Consider the following 17,119-nt stretch of genomic DNA (forward strand, 5'->3'; position numbering starts at 1 on the left):
CGCTAAATCCAGCCAGCATTGCCCAATTTTTCTCCCTAAGAGCCTTCACTGAAAGCCTCTGCTGTTGACAGATGTGTCTGTTGTTCGGAACCTATTAAATTTCTACTCCTTGGATGCAGCTGCCGAACCCTTTATCAACCCTGGAGGGAGTCGATATGTTTGTAATCAGGAACAGCATTGGGGGTTTTTTGTCTTTTGCTGAGACTAGAAGGTCAGCCTTGGGTCAGATCCCCCCTCTAGCCGAGCAGGACCCTGGTCTCCCCGTTTGTTTCTTGGTGGGCTCAGGCAAAACTTCCTTCCCAGCTCTAAATTGCTTACCAGTGTGTTCACTTCTAGTGACCCCCTCTCCCTCTCCCCTCCCCCCGCCCGCCCATTTCCCATGGAATTCAAGAATTTGAAAGTTCAAAAGGGACTTTATGACCCGCTCGCCCTGTACTTTTTAATCTTTACTGCTGGTGACACCTTTGAGAAGGTGCGGTAGGAATGGCCCTTCTTCCCAGGAAATTGCATCCACGTCCAGAACGTGGATCATGGGTCCCTGAAGCACATTCTTGAGTTCCAGGTAAGAAGTTCTGATCCGTTTGCTTTCTTCTCTCTCCTCGCATTTTATAGGTGTGGCCCTGGGGTCCTGAGAAGTAGGGAGACTCTCCTGTGTCATCTCCTGTCTAGCTGTGTTTATTCTCTCGCCACGCCTCCTTGCTTGATTGACTTCTATTTCCCCAGTCCTGAACCAACCCCACAGGTAGCTGTGGGAAAGATAGGAGGTCGGTTTAACAGGGTGAGAGGCTTGAGAACTCCCGACTCTACCCCCCAAACACACACCCTAGAGCATCTCAGACTAGCCTGTAACTGACTCTCTAGACAACTTGTTAAACCCCAGATGGCTGCACCCTTCCCCAAAATTTCTGATTCTGTAGATCGGGTGTGGGGCCTGAGAATGTGCTTTTCTAGCAAAGCCCCAGGTGAAGCCGCTGATGCTGCCAGTATGGTGGGGTCTACACGTTGGGAACCCGTCGCCCCAGGGATCGCAGCTGCCGGTGGGGAACTTGGGCTGCCCAAGGAGAAGCTGGTGCCCTTTCTGGCTCCAATGGCTGACGAGGTGTGGGCTGGACAGTGCTGTGACCCATCACGTCCATGTCCCAGCTCAGCAGTACCTACCACACCTGGGAGTGTTGGGGAGTCTGTGGGGGTGCTTTTAGTTGTCACAGTGTTTGGAAGTACTGATGGCATGGAGATGGAGGGTGCCGAGGTTGTCCTCGCAATGAAGGACTTCCAGAATCCAGTACTGAGCGCTCCATTGAGAAACATCGAAATGCACTACTTATTTTTCACCCCCACACATTCGCTAACTGTCGCATTGGTGTGTCTTGCCTCATGTCCTTTTTCTTCTTTCAAAATCTACCCACAAATGGAACAAAACATACAAAATCAAAACATTTCCCAGTTGCTTTCAATTTTTGCCTAGTCAGGATGCCATTTCTTCTGGGACACCTCTCCTTGGCGTCCCCCAAACACCTTAAACACCCATACTCTGACCCGGGAGCAAAGATATTGGGTTTTACCAGATCCATGTAGAACAAATCCCAAACACGTTTGTTTGGTCCACACGCCTGCATGATCGGCCCCAACTTTGTCCACCTGGTGACATTTTTTACCCTGAATCAGGCCTCTGTCATTTGCTCATTGCTGGCTTTGGTTTGCACCTGCTGCTTTTTCAATGTGAAACAACTTCCTAAGGACTTCATTATTTATTTTATTTTGATAAAGTTGTCCAGGCACTTGGTAAATATTAAAGTACACAAGGTTACACAGTGAAAAATAATCCCTTCCCCCAACCCCTGCAGGTTCCTCTCCCCTGAGGCAACCACCAATCCCCATTTGGAGTTCTATCATACTTTTGTGTTCATCCAGGAATATTCTAGGCTTATGCAAAAAGGGAGACATAGATGTGACATTTTTGGGTGTGTGTGTTGGTCCGTTCATGGTGCTAGACATGGTGTTGCTTTTTTTACCTGTTGCAGAAGCTTGGAGATTGTCATACATGTAGAGGTGCCTCATTACTCTCAACGGCTGCAGAATGTTCCACTGTCTGGCTGTAATATACTATTAGACCAATCCTCTTTTTTTGGACGTTTCAGTCATTTCCAGTCTTAGGTACAGCACACCCGGGAATCATCTTGCGTGTGCTTTGCCTCCCCTGTGACTACGTCTGTAGACTGTGTTTCTAGGGGCAGGCTATGAAGGAGAAAGGGAGAGTTTCCCTGTTGATGGTGGAGTGGGGTGAGGACTCCTGCTGGGATGGAGGGAGGTTTTCTCTGGGGAACGTGCCCATCCCAGGCTGCAACTTTGGAGTGAGTTTTCTCACTAACTAGCTGCTGTGTGCCTCGGGGCCAACCCTTTGGGCTCTCCTGGCCTTCGTTTTGATGTCTGTGGGACGATCCCCTGAACTCTGGGGTCTGTTCTCCCTCAAGGTGCTTGTGGTTAGCATGTAATTTCCTCTCGGGGCTGTCTCAGCGTGGCACCCTGAACATTTGTTCAGGATTTTCCCAAAGCCTGTCTGGCGAGACCGGAGAGTTCTATCCTGCGGACTGGATTTTGTGACAGCCGGTCATTGTCTTCCTTTGTGAGCCTGCCAGAAGACGCTCCTCCTCTCAGGCTAAAGTAAACCATTAGAGGCCTTGCCTGTGGCCATTGTGGACCCTGTTCATCGGCCCCCAGCAGCTCCTGTCCAGACTGAGGACGGTGACACACAGCACAGCCTGCATGCTGGGACTTGCTTGAAAGTTAAAACTGGAGGAGGGACGGCGTCAGGCTGCCTTTGGGGGATAATCATCTTTCCGGATTCCACATCCCACCCCATCACCTGTGCTCTCGGTATAGCTCTCTCTGCTGGTGCCTGTAGCTTTCAGTCCTCAGAATGTAAGGTGCGCCTGGAGGCCTTGCCAATATATCATCCCTAAGCTAACAAGACAGCCATCGGGCATGGAATGGATTCACATGCTTGCAGGTGAAGATTGGATCCTGGTGGAAGTGTATATGGGTTTAAATGAGATTCTGGGAGAATTAAAATAGAGAAGAGTGGGGATTGGCATTTTACACATGAGAAATGGTGAGAATGTAATTTGTGTTGGTCTCTTTGGAGGAGAGTTGCAAACATATTGCCTCCTGGTGGCCGGGCGATGAGTTTCCGGTGGGTGATATTCTTTTCGCATAGTTACTCTTTGTTAGCCTGATACACATGAATAAACGTTGTCTTCCACCAAGTATGTTTGCCTTTGTTTTCTTGAAGCATGTGGTCTTCCTGGTCTGTCTTTCATGGTTTCCTGCTTTTGCCATCAGGAATGGATGTGGAGAAGAAATATTTCTTTGGGATAAGGGCAGTACCAGTGTCCATGTGACGGCTTGTGGTAGCTAGGTCATGGCCTTGTCAACAGGGAGACTATAGGGAAGGGTGGGGATTGCGGCAAAATGGAGGGCACATTTCCATCTAAAAATGGCTGGCTGGTGTTCAGATCTATCTGTTGCCATATGGCTCTGATCTGTTTATTTTATTTTATTATTATTATTTTTTAAAGAGAATACAAAAATCTAGGTTATTTTATGAAGTCTTTCAATTTTTATATTTTGGCAGTGAATTGAAGTTTTTACAAAAATGCTATGTAGGCCAAAGAAAGACTGGTCTCTGAAACAGGCAAAGAAGAGGCGGGTGGGTAAGTGTATTTTAGGAGGAACAACACTAACATGGCATTGGGTTTGGGGACAAAAATGCATCGTGTCCCACACCCCCCCTCCCTGAGGAGGCCTAGGTCTCCCTCACTGCTTTAAAATATGTGGCCCTGTGTGTCTCTTTCAGATCCTGGCTCCACAGAGAGAGCAGCCCAGAAAAGAAAGTTCCCCAGCCCTCCGCATTCTTCCAATGGTCACTCGCCACAGGACACATCAACAAGCCCCATGAAAAAGAAAAAGAAACCCGGCTTACTGAACAGTAACAATAAAGAGCAGGTAAAGGGCCACTGGGAATGGTGTCCACACCAGAGGGACAAAGGCTGCAGTGACAAGCGCTGCAGCTCTCCGGGTTTTTCTAATAGCCAGTGTTTAGCAAGCTGCCTGACTCTGGTTGTCATTTGCATAGGACAAAAAGGGCAGCTCAGAATGGGCCTGTGTAGAAATTTCTAGTGGGTTTTTAGATCTGTTTGGGGGCCAGGGCAGTGATGCAGATGAGATAAAGATATTGTGCTGCAGGGTTTGGGGCTTTTCCTTGGGTTTCTTTTTCACACTTGAGGCCTGTTTCCCCTGAGGATTGTGGCCTGAGGATGTTTCCCTCCTGGGTCAGGCCAGTAAGATGATTCCCAACTCTGTCTGGAGGTGTTTGTGTGGCTGAGGCTTGCTCCCTTCGGTTCTCAGTTTTCTCATCTGTAAAATAATGGGTTTAGGTCAGCGGTGAGAGACAGCTGTTCTCCCCACCCATCAGTCTCGGTGGAGTTTGGTAATTGGTTGCCATCCCTGTCATTTTGCACAGATACCCCCACCCTCCCTGGGCAGCCAGGATCAATCCACGAGATGTGCCCATCTATTCGCCATCTTGGATCTTGCCTAAGAAACCTTATAGCTTTAAAATTCTCTGATGTAGGCTAGATATATTTCCGATTAAAAAAAATGAGAGGTGCTTTCGTGGACCCTGAGGCCAAATCTCCTAGCATCGGAGGAAACGGGATACCCATTGGTTCTGGTACCACTTCAGCAAGGATACCGCGGGCTGGGTTCATGCAGTTCCTGTGTCATAGGGTGCCGAAGTGGGCTGTGGGGATTTGAGGTTGAATAAAGCAAGATGACTGCTTTCTTGGGAAGAGACCTAGCAACGGTTACATGCCCAGGACTGTGAGAGGGATACGTGTCTGCACACTAATCTATTTTCATTCTCAAATTATATAGCAGAATGCCAGCTCTGCTTTTGCTCTGTAGCTGTGGGCAAGTTAACCTCTTTGTGCCTAGTGTTCCCATCTACTGACATGGGGACAGTGACGTGTTACTCCTCCTTTCACAGGGTTGTTGTGGAGATGACTCGGACTAAACAACATAAATAGTAATAAAAATGAAGCCAGACTAACTAGAATCACCACACAAGCTGTACATGAAATAATTCAACAGCAGCTCTGGAAATGTCCTTAGAACCGCGCCGTTCAGAACGATAGCCACCGTGTCACAAGTGGCCATTGAGCAGCTGCAAGAGGCAAATGTAACCAAGGAACTGAATTTCTAATTTAATTTCAATTTAAGTGGCTATCTGTGGCTTGTAGTGCAGGTGTCAGACAGCGCAGGTCTAATGAGTTGGGAATCCCATTATAGGAGAAGAAACTTGATGGGTCCTACATAAATGTTTTGGGGGATTGCAGTTTGGAAAACATACATCATGGTATTGGTGACAGTAATTCTAAAAGCAGCGCTTGCAGGGTGCCGTGTCCTGTTGTGAGCCCTTTCCTGTGTTACTCTTGTTTAATAACTTTTTATTGAACTATAATTGACATCTGACATTATGTTAGTTTCAGCTCCATTTTACACATGAAAAGACAGAGGTTCAGAGAGGTTAAGTTGCCTCCTCAGGCTTCACAGCGAGTAAGAAGCTGCCTTTGGGCTGATCATTGCAGGCAGTTCACACATTTTCTTCTCTTCCTTCCCCACCCATGTGTTAATACCATTTCTAGAACCCCCAAGCTCCATGACCACAATGAGGTGTTTGTAAATCTGTGTCCCCCTCTGAACTAGCCGCCTTAGAAAAGTGGCCAGTGTCCGGCGGCTACTGTCACCCCAGAGTTTGACACAGGGGGTGAGCTTATGAATACAGAACACGCTGAGGATGTGGAAAATAGCAGAGTGTGGATGACTGGACACAGGGCGTGATTATGGTCCTGAGCAATCCGTCATCTTTAGTACTGATAAAAGCGTTTACAGGACCGTGGCACTGGAGGGAATGTGTTCCAGACCTGGAGACCTGGCTCTTTCTAGCCCCACTGCCTCTGGGGAACTCGCTGTGTGACCTTGTCAGTTGCTTTCCTATCTCTGAGCTTCAGTTATATTGTAAAATAGGGGTTTGGACTAGGACCATCATAAGGTTGATTGTAGGTTTGTTTTTCACATCTAAAACTCCCTGGGGCTGAACAGCCAGGAGTTGGCAAAGGAGAAATAGCTTTAGCTGTAAAGAGAAGAAACTGCTGACCCCTGACTTCGTAATTCATTGTAGCATATAATGTTTGCATAGTAAGGGCGGCCTCCCTCATGCACGTTCCGCTTTCCTAAGGGGAACTTAAATCCTTTCTTAAAAAAAATTCTTCTGGACACGTTCTTTTCCTTTTCCATTCCCTTTCCTGTCCTCTTGCTTTCTGTTAGAATTATGGAATTAAAAAATTACGGAATTAAAGCCAAATTGTAGGTCGCAAATGCTGTGTTTGACCAACATAATACAACTTCAGTTAATTGTCAACATGTGAAGATCATGAGATTTCAAATAACAGCTTGTATTTCTAGGTTCTTAAAAACTCAGAAGAAGCCAGCAGTCGCTGGAGCTGAGTAGACCCTGCCCCCTGAGACGCAGGGACCGTGTGCTCTGGTTTTCCACACTCCCCACTGCTCCCCATAATGTGATACGCTGCCTGCTTTGCTCGTTCCTTCTGCCTCTGGCTCTCTTAGGCATTTGACTTCTTTTGGTGATTGGCATATGTCAAGATTCTCTACCTCCTTCCTCTTTTTCTTCTAATTTCCTTTCTGTATTCTAGGGTTCTAAAAAGAAAGCCATTCTGGCCTTATGAAAAGAAACAAACAAGAATGTACTTTTCCATTTTTGGTAGAGACCTTTTATTCCCGAGAGGAGATGTGGGTTGAGTTTTCAGACTGGAACCGTTTCACCCATTTTTCATATATTGGGAATTCAGTACTTTTAGGAGAGTTTTAAGAAGAGCTTTAAAACATTATTTTTAGGGGAAAGGTATTCCAAGGCTTATAATTAATTTTTAATGCCTTCTGGTCCAGTGGTTTCACTCCTAAGGAAAGGTTTGAAAACAATTTGGTGCTTTTTCTTGTGACTGCAAGGGGTGGAGATTCCAGGGCCCAGAAGGATGCTTCTGGAATTTTGTGGAGGAGGGTCAGTTTGCCAAATGCCCTATAGTAGATGGGACAAGAAATATCTTATCCCCAAATGACATTAGGGCCATTAGTGAAAAATACCACTTTTATCTTAGAAGGTTTTCTCCTTCCCTCTCTCCCTCTCTCCCCTCTTCCTCCTTCCTTCTTTTCCTTTTCTCATCAGGATTGAGAAAGAATCTGCGAACAGATTTGTACAAAATGACCTTAGGTATGCCTTTGATCTAATAAAGCAAAAAGTCCTGGGGGCCCCTCTTTACCTCCTCTGAGTGTAGAGTTAGTGTGTATACATATCAGACATGGGTGGGCTAGGACTTATTTTGTTGAGCTCAGGCATTGTCTTAAACACTAGAATGTTTCACAGACATCCTCTGTTGAACGGGAGCAGCGTGTTAACAATGGAGCCCGTTCAGGAGACAGCAGGATTGCCAGCGTCTTCTTGAGGTCAGGCAGCACTGACTGTGTGCGCTCCTAGCTGCCTTGGTCACTGGAGTGGAATGTAGCTGCCCCTTAGGGGAGGCATGAGCTCTGCCCCTCCGTCCTGTGTCCCCAGCCTCCAGGCTGAATGCCAGTGCCATTCCTCACACTCCAGGGCTAGGCAGTTTGTCTTAGAAGACATATTTTGCAAGACCCATACTTTTATCAAATGCAGGAGAACAAAAGCTGGAGCAAGGGCTATTTTCATTTATTTATGTTACCGACGCGGCTCCCTGCAGGAATTTGAATTTGCAGCTCCACCATCCACCCCGCCCCCCACCCCCCCCATGTACCCTGTGTGCACACACAGCTCGAGCACCCATTTTCTGGCTCAGGCAGACCAGGTGTCGGCAGACTACAGCCTGAGGGCCAGATTGTGGCCCAGAGCCTGTTTTTGTAAATAAAGTTTTATTGGCCCACAGCCACATTCATTCGTTTACATACTGTGCATGTTGCTTTTGTGCCACAGTGGCAGAGCTGCTAGTGGGGACTGAGACCCCACGTGGCGTGCAGCGCCTGAACGATGTACTAGCTTTATAGAACCCTTTATAGAAAAAGTTTGCCAGCGCCTGGTGTAGATTCAGGTATTCCAGAAATGAATGAACAAGCCTGTCTATTTTCTTGTTAAGCCAACCTGTGGAAGACGCTGGGAAATAACCTTTGCTCACAGAGCCTACAATTATCCTCTCATAGCACAGGTTGCAACCTGTTAGCCTTACCAGCAAGGCTGGTAACACACCTTATACATGTGGGGGAGAAAAAAAAAATCATAACTCATTTTACCTGAAATGACTTGCTTTTCCTTTTTTAAATGTTCCATATTTGTTATCAGATTATTTTGATGGAGCAGGAAACATTTACAAGCAGCAGATAAGGCAGGTATCTGATGGACATGGAGATTACCAGGGAGCTAGTTCTTGGCAACAGTTGCTGCTTCAGGAAAGGACAAAATCTCCTGAAAAGAGATTGGAGCAGACTGGCACTCACTCCCCATGATGTCCCAGGAGTACCCACCCCCAGCCAGGTGTGGGAAGGGGCAAGAATGTGGGAGAAACTTAACTTTGGAACTGACAATACCCTGCCTTCTACGGATAGAAAAGACTCGGGTGGGCGCTTAGGGAGAATAGCCATCGTGTTCGATTCTTCCAGTTTTGTTTAGATCTTAACAACTCTTCCTGTCCGACTGTTAACTTAACTGAAAGGAAGTCGGGCACTGAAATAGGGTGCCCTGCTATCTTGCAGAAGCTGCAAAAGCATCCTGGAAGACCCCACTCAGGTTAGAAACAATTCTGCTTGCTTTCATATGCACACTTATATTTTTCAGCGGGGCTTTCTCCTCCTTTTCCAAGCCCCCAAAACAACTCAACTATTTTCCTAGGCAGATAGCAGACCCTCCACATTAGTGGCTCTTAACTGAGGGCAGTTTTGTCCCCCAAGGGACAGTTGGCCATGTCTGGAGACATTTTTGGTTGTCACAATTTGGTGCACGGGGCGTGGGGGGTGGTGGGGAGGGTGCTACTGGATCTAGCCAGGGATGCTGCCCCCACAGCAGAGATTCTAGCCCCAAATGTCACTAGTGCTGAAGTTGAGAACCTTTGCTCTAGAAGCTGTTATCTTTTCGTGTCTCAGTCTATGATGTTTCTAGTGTCTTCCTCATTTTCAGATTTTTTTTCCCTCCAGCTTTTTTCATTAAGCAGGAGTTATTTTTGAACCACAAAGAATGTTCTCTGAGGGGGTCACTCAATCAGCAGACTCTTCTGCACCCAGCATCATCTTATATGGGTCATAGAGACAAGAGAACATTCTGTGACACCCAGGTTAGAGGGCTCTGGGCTTGGGGCGTGGTCAGATAAGTCTTTTTAACCTAGTTTTTTCATCTGTCAAGAAAGTCTAATAGTGTCTGTCCTGAGTCCCACTCTGGGTGGTTGTGGAGATAAAATGAAGATGGTGTGTGTGTGTGTGTGTGTGTGTGTGTGTGTGTGTGTGACAGTATGTTGAAAACCATGGAAAGAATATCGACACGATGATGATGATTCTGCGAAACCCAGATAGAGTGCTCTGCCTTAAACTTTGAACTGAAACAGGGCAATCACTGGGCTCAAGAATTAGGCAGTCACCCTAAAAAGTTGTTTTCTTAGGAGCCTTCGAGGGATGATGGGTTAACAAGCATTTGCTAAGTAAGCATCTGTGAGGCTCTCTATCAAGGAATATAGACAGAGCAGGCATTTTGAGAACATTAAAACCTCATAGTAAAAACAGGAACAAGGTCTGGGTGCCTGCACCCTCTACCCCTCTTTCCCATTACCCTTGGGGTCCTAACCATTAAAATAAGGGAAAAAGAAAAGTAATGTAGAAATAATAGACGTGAACAGACAAAACTGATGTTACGTAGAGAATAAGATATTTTTGCCCCCTTCTTCCGCCTCTCTCTCCCCCCACTCTGGTTCAAGCCGTTGTTTCTCAGTCTAGCTGTGTAAGACACAGCTCCCTGGCCCATGCTGGTATTATGAGACTTGCGCCCCGTCCCACCTCCAGACAGTAGGTCACCGGTCATCGGCGGTGGCTGCCGACTGCTCATGGCAGCACACGGTCACCCATGGCAGCCCACGGCCGCTCATGCTGGCTGCTGGCCACTCAGCGGTGGCACACGGTAGTACGCGGCAGCACTCAGCAGCTAACGGCAGCTCACACCAACCTCCGGCTGCTCACAGCAGCCCAGCTCCAGGGAGAGCTATTGTTCACAATCTTAGCTGTAGAGGGTGCAGCTCACTGGCCCATGTGGGAATCGAACCAGCGACCTCAGCGTTAGGAGCACAGCACTCCAACCACCTGAGCCACTGGGCCGGCCCGAATAAGATTTTTTAATCAATAAATTATTACAACTGTTGATGTGAGGTCAATATTAAAAAATCTAACAGTGTTTCTATGTACCAACAATAACTCTTTATAAAAGAGAATAGAAAACGATCCCATTCACAATGGTAACAAAATTTATGCAATCTCTAACCAGGGTGTGAGATCATTGTGGAGGAAACTAATGTTTTAAATGAAGGACAGGAAAAAAGCCTGTAATTCAAGGAGGTTTATTCAAAGACAGGGACCATCTATGGTTGTGGCTAAGCTATTATCCATGGAATTAAGGCTCAAGTGGGTGAGATTAAGTAGCTTTCTCAAGGTCACACAGCCAGTTACCATTTTGATGTTTACCAGCAGACTTTATTTCTCATGCTTCCTAAACAATTTCTTTCTGGTTTCTGATAGACATTTCCTTAATAAGTTTCTTCTGAGTGATTTTTTTGTGTGTGTGTGTTCAGTGTGGCTTTGCTAGATTCTCTCATTTATCATTAGAGAAATGTTTCTCTTGATATTTTGGGATAGGAGGGCGTCAGGCTTCCGTGAATCGGCCACCTAGCTCATCTTTCTGCCGTTGTTAGTTTTAGGTAGGTGATGTGGCTCTGGGTAGATGAGGACCGCCCATGTTTTAAGAATCACTGCATTAGGAAGGCTCTTGCTGGCTCACAGTCCTTTATACTTTATGCATTTGGGGTAGACTTAAAAAAGTGGGTGCTCATTTTTTGGTGACTCAAATCCAGTTGGTCTATTCTCCAAAACCCTGCTGTTGAAAGAATCCCAGGGCAAACTGCAAACTGCCAGGATTTTGTTGGCTTTGTATACTTAGACTTCCATGCATTGGGCTCTTAACTTTATCAGCAATATTAGTAATGGTGGCACTGTGTTAAATGCGTATATTAAATCATCCCATTTAATCCTAACCACAATACCGTGAAGTTAGATATTGTCATCCCTATTTTACAGATGAGAAAATTGAAGCTGAGAGGTTAAGAGACTTGCCCAGGGTCACACATCTGGTAGAGATGAAATTTGAACTCAGGTATACCTGGGTGGTCGCCATTGTGTTATCCTGTTAGGGCTGCCTATTAACTCTTACTAGACACCAGCTTTTCAATCTACGTCCTCTTAAAATAGAAGAAAGAAAAAAAAGCTTAATATCTAATGACCTGTAACCTCTGTATTTAGTAGAGTAACCCAAGATAGCTTTTTAATGAATGTGTGAAATGTAATTTTCTTTTGTTGTTATTGATGTCTTTGTTCAAATTCCTTTTGAGAATGCACATTTGTTTTGAAACCAAACTTGTCTTTCTTGCCTACATTTCAGTCAGAACTAAGACATGGTCCGTTTTACTATATGAAGCAGCCACTCACCACAGACCCTGTTGATGTTGTACCGCAGGATGGACGAAATGATTTCTACTGCTGGGTTTGTCACCGGGAAGGCCAAGTCCTTTGCTGTGAGCTCTGTCCCCGGGTTTATCACGCTAAGTGTCTGAGACTGACATCGGAACCAGAGGGGGACTGGTTTTGTCCTGAATGTGAGGTTAGTTCCTGATGAATGAATGCATTATCTGCCTCGTTGCTCCTCCTTTCTCTTCCTTCCTTTTATTGTTAATTCTTCAAATCATCCACTTTTTGGACCAGCATTGGCAGTGCCCCCAGCACTGCGGCTCTTAGAAAGACAATGGCACTGAAACATTGTTTTTGATTTCCTCTTGAGTCTTTGGATCACTTTGGAAGATCTGCAACCTTCTCTGATTCTTCTGTGATGAACAGAAGAATCTTAAGTTCTCACTCTTCAGAAGTGAACTTACAAATAAGCCTTTAACAGTTTGCATAGTTTGAAAAGATCTCGTGCTTCCCCCTTCTTGGATGTTGTCTCCTGCTGCAACCTTGAATCATCATTGGCAGTAGCCAAACTCAGAAGACCAATTTTGGTTGTATGTTCGTGTGGTTGCCATCTGATGCTTTCATTCATGGAACAACTATTTCTCGTGTGCCTCTTAGGTGCTAGGGAATCGGCACGAATTCCATTCTTCTCAGGATAAAAGGACAAAAACCAAAACAAACAGTTATGCACAGCGTGTTAGAAGTGGACTATTCTGGAGAAAATGAATTGAAGATGAGGAATGGGCGTGAGGAGGGTGCAGGGTTTCCATTTTGAACAAAGAGGTCCAGGAAGCCTTACTGAGATTTGAGGAAGACTTGGCGCAGTGGTTACCATGTCCACTGTTCTGAGGTGTCTTTTCTTCTTGACAACATCCAACTACGATGCTTTTTCAAAATGCTGAAAGTAAGAATGTCGTCTACAAAATCATTTAATATATTGGGATGTCACTTGGCTTCAAAGGTATATTGTAGTTACATCTCAAACGAGGGAAGCTTTCTCTGTGTGCAATGGGAAGTCCTCCCAGATGTCTTTAGTGGGGGGAAAAGGCAAGCTATAGGACAGCGTGTGGCAGTGCTTTTGTATAGGGAAAGGAGAAACATAAGAAATACGTGAAAAGAAATTAGGTACCAGTCTATGGGATGATGACATTTTCGTGGTGTTTGGCCCCTAAAATTGCAAAAGATGGCCATCCGTGACTCCGTGGGGTACTCTTGATGGAGAGATATGTAGGACCCACTTTGCTCAGCGAAGCCCTCTTGTTCAGAACCCGATCTCATTCTTCTACATTTAATGTGGGAATTAGAGCCTCCATGTATTTCCTTTTGTCTTGACCAACCCTTCCATTCTTTAAAATTATTGTCTAGTAATTTTGCAAACAAGATGGTGGCTCAGAGAAGATGTTTTTGCTGCAAGTGGTAGATCTTGATGAAAGTCAGCTGAAACCACAGGGTTTTATTACCATGTGTACAAAGAACCCAGAGCCAGGGCCAGGCCGGAGTTTGTTCCGAGCCAGACTTTTTCTATTCCATCATAGAGGTGATGTGTCGGCCACCATGGTGCTAGGATGGCTGCTGGGGGTTTTATTACATGTGGCTAGGTGAAAATCCCCCTAAGAGGAGTGTCTGTCGCTTCTCACATTGCTTATTTGTTTGTTTGTTTGTTTGTTTAAGGAAGGCACAGCTCACAGTGGCCTACGCGGGGATCAAACTGTCAACCCTAGTGCAACTAGCACCACGCTCCAACCAACTGAGCTAACCAGCCACCTCCCTCACCTCTCTTTTTATCAAGTAGAAGGACTTTGCTCGTCAGCCTCCTGCTGACTTGCCCTTGGGTTCATTGGTCAGGATTGGATCCCCAGTCCTCATGCAAAAAAGACTTGAAAAATGCATGTCTGGCATTTTTAGTCTATATTGTGGGAACCAGGCACTGCCAGCCAGGAGGACGTGGTCAAAGGTGTAGGAGAGAGAGGAGCTGAATGACAGTTTAGCAGGCAACCCAAGTGTTCCGCCATGGTTGGTTACCTGGAAACGAACAGGCATTCAAACAAACAGGTGTTCTATGTCTAAGGTTTCAAGCCCTGATTTTCTTCCGGGGTGAATTGGTAGGGCAGTCAGCTGGGGAGACAAGCTGTTTCAGGCTCTGGTAATGAGACACTTGCGTCATGTACTGTTTTCAGCTTCTGAACGACTCTGTTGCCCTTTTCCTCGACAACCAACCAGACACATCGGAAAGTTCCTTTTGGAGGATCCAGAGATAGGAAGAAGGGAATTGAAATCCAAATAAACTTTTCTCAGCTCTCCCTACACAGATGGTTCAAAAGTGTTTCCTGACATCATCAGACTTTGCTATTTTTGTTATTGCCGCTACATATGGGATTCTGAAGCTCTGAGATGTAGTACCAGACTTAACACAGCGGAATCCGGTTTTAGACATTTCTCTGAGCCCCTTTGATGGGAATTTCCCTTACAAAATGACATTTATTGTCCATGGAGATAGACAGCTAGATTGTGCTTCTCGTGTAGTTTGCCAGAATGTCCTGAGTGGGTTCACATCAGTGTTGACAAGACAATTAAGTCATATTTATTATTAGTTCACTACCATCCCTTGGATTCTTCCCTTTCCATCAGTGATGTCATTGAGTTAATGCTTTGTCATTTTCCTGAAAGATAATAGTCCAGAACCTTTAAGAAGATCAAGATAAGTGGCTTATTCATTATATGACGAGAGCACATGAAACCACCAGTGGCCTTTCCTTTCATCCCATTCTTGAAACCCAAGGCTGTAATATTGATGACTTAGAGGTTTCTGCCTACCGATACCTTTCTCAGATTCTGTCATCTTCATGAGTGAAAAACACTTCCAAATAGGGTAATTAGTGGATTGGTGCGCTTCTTAATTTCTATCTACTCATCCAGTGTTTGGTGAAGTAGATTGGCGTCCTTGTCAAGCGAAACAACGCGTCTCATTTGGATGAAAATTATTTTTGTGTGTGTGAGCTTTACTGGAACCTTAGGAGAAAAGGGAAATGAGTACACAGATTGTAACTCCTTTTCTAACTGGACATTTGTGTGATTTTGACTTTTAGAAGATTACAGTAGCAGAATGCATCGAGACCCAGAGTAAAGCCATGACGATGCTCACCATCGAACAGTTATCCTACCTGCTCAAGTTTGCCATTCAGAAAATGAAACAGCCAGGGGTAAGAAGAAAGTTCCTCTTGGTAAAAGTGTGAATAGAAATGAGTGACTTTGGTTTTTGTTCTGCTGACATCTTATTCTGTGTAGCCTTAGCTTTTCAGACACCTGTACATACTCTTTGGGTCTTCATATGTGCCTGAATTCAAATATCTGTGCAAAGCAAGGTACGATGGCTTTCAGTTAATTCTCTGCAGTGAGCAGCACTCTGTCCCCAAGGACTTTAATTGGGAAATGACATATAGTAGAAAGTTGGTGGGATTTAAAATGCTGATTGGTTATGGAGTAAAACCTAATACCCCATCGGGTAAGGAGCAGTTTGGTGTTCCTTCTCACGGGAGTTAATAAAAATTCCATTGCAATGAGAGAGCTGAGTACAACCCAGTTTATTTTAATCAAGGTCTGATGAGCCTTCAAGTAAAACTCAACCAGTGAGATTTCCCATGAAGGGTCACAATTTGGTTTATTCTGTCAGTTTTGAAATGGGATTTGAAGTACAGCCTTTGCCCCTTAAGGAAAATCTGTATGTGAAAGCAAGGCTGTCACATTCGGCTGGTGAATTGTATACCTCACTTGGTTCCCTCCTGAGTCAAAGTCAGATCATAGCCATGGTGCTTTTAGTTTTTTGTGTGTTAATTTTCAGGAAGATAGCAATAAAAATACCTTGCTTTTAAAAATAATTAGTATGGTAATGCCAACATACCATGTTTCCCCGAAAATAAGACCTAACTGGACCATCAGCTCTAATGTGTCTTTCAGAGCAAAAATTAATATAAGACCTGGCATTATATTATATATTATATTAAAGACTGGGTCTTATAGTAAAATAAGATGGGGTCTTGTATTAATTTTTGCTCGAAAAGATGCATTAGAGCTGATGGTCCGGCTAGGTCTTATTTTCAGGGAAACACGATGATATACTATGGCATTTTTTCTATAGAAACTTGAGGTGTAGCCAGATTTCACCCTCACCCTCAGTCAAGTTCAGAGTTCGGGACTAAAGTAACTGATGGTGGATTGTTCTTGTCAATATTAATATACGAGAACAGGGCCTGTTCTTTGCATATATCTTGAAAACAAAATAAAACCAGAGCACACACTGGGCCCATGATTGTTGATAATCAGGCAGAATTAGAAGGGGAACCAATTTGGAGCTCCTCACGGTCATTCTTTGTAGAAAATGATAGAACCCTAGTGTCTAAAAAGTAGTCTCCGTTTTTTTATTGTTTATTTTTATTTTTTAAAATTTATTTATTTTTCCCCTTCTTCCCTTCCCCCCATCCCCTCCTCCAGTTCAAGCCATTGTTTCTTAGTCTAGTTGTGTAGGACACAGCTCCCTGGCCCATGCTGGTATTATGAGCCTTGCGCTCCCCCGGCTGAGGCAGTCGGTCGCCAATCGAACTGGCGACCTCGGCATTAAGAGCACAGCACTCCGAGCTGGCCCGTTGTCTCCATTTTTAAAGTGCCTTGTTGGCATTAATGCTTGATCTTCCCCAGCAGTGACGGGCTTGTGTTTGTGTGTGTGCATTTTTTCTCTTATAGACAGACGCATTCCAGAAGCCTGTTCCGTTGGAACAGCATCCCGACTACGCGGAATACATCTTCCATCCTATGGACCTTTGTACATTGGAAAAGGTTGGCCTCCATCAAAGAACCTCACCGTTGTAGCCCACAGTTGTCGAGATGACGAAGGAGCCTCCCTCATTTTTCGTGTCCCATCTCAAGTTAGATGGCTTCTCTGCATTTCCTCTGTGCCATTTTTAATTGGGATGGAAGAAGTCTTGACCCCTCACTTCTCCTGTGACCTTCTCCTGAGGATTACACTGGCGTGTTGAAATCTACCAATAAGCTCCATATATTACTTTAGCTAGTGCTTCTAGTTTTTTTACCTGAAAAAATCATAGCTTCTCACCATTAGCGATTTGATGGATTTGAGCCTTACCTCCTCTTCTTTCTTTTGGAGGTGCTATAGAGTAATGGGAGTAGTAGGAAGGACAAAGAGAAAATTAAGTGTCTGGGAAAGCTTCAGATTAGTAATAAAGATGTGGCTTTGTAGAATTTGACTTTTTCC

The 17,119-nt window shown here is 45.0% G+C and overlaps 1 protein-coding gene across 27 annotated transcripts in view; it reads left to right on the forward strand.

Moving 5' to 3' along the window:
• ZMYND8 (zinc finger MYND-type containing 8) overlaps positions 1-17,119 on the forward strand; it is a 110,076-nt gene that overhangs the window by 29,450 nt on the left and 63,507 nt on the right. For 19 of the 27 annotated variants that reach the window (XM_074318089.1, XM_074318070.1, XM_074318071.1 and 16 more), the window contains 4 exons: positions 3,854-4,002; positions 11,789-12,007; positions 14,940-15,053; positions 16,591-16,683. In XM_074318089.1, coding sequence (XP_074174190.1) covers positions 3,854-4,002; positions 11,789-12,007; positions 14,940-15,053; positions 16,591-16,683 — 575 coding nt within the window. Of the gene's footprint in view, positions 1-2,107; positions 3,008-3,853; positions 4,003-11,788; positions 12,008-14,939; positions 15,054-16,590; positions 16,684-17,119 lie in introns of those variants that run through there. The other 8 variants (XM_074318077.1, XM_074318085.1, XM_074318086.1 and 5 more) reach the window with 2 other exon arrangements.

This window comes from Rhinolophus sinicus, linkage group LG13 (assembly GCF_036562045.2).
Source record: "Rhinolophus sinicus isolate RSC01 linkage group LG13, ASM3656204v1, whole genome shotgun sequence".
NCBI classification, from domain to species: domain Eukaryota; kingdom Metazoa; phylum Chordata; class Mammalia; order Chiroptera; family Rhinolophidae; genus Rhinolophus; species Rhinolophus sinicus.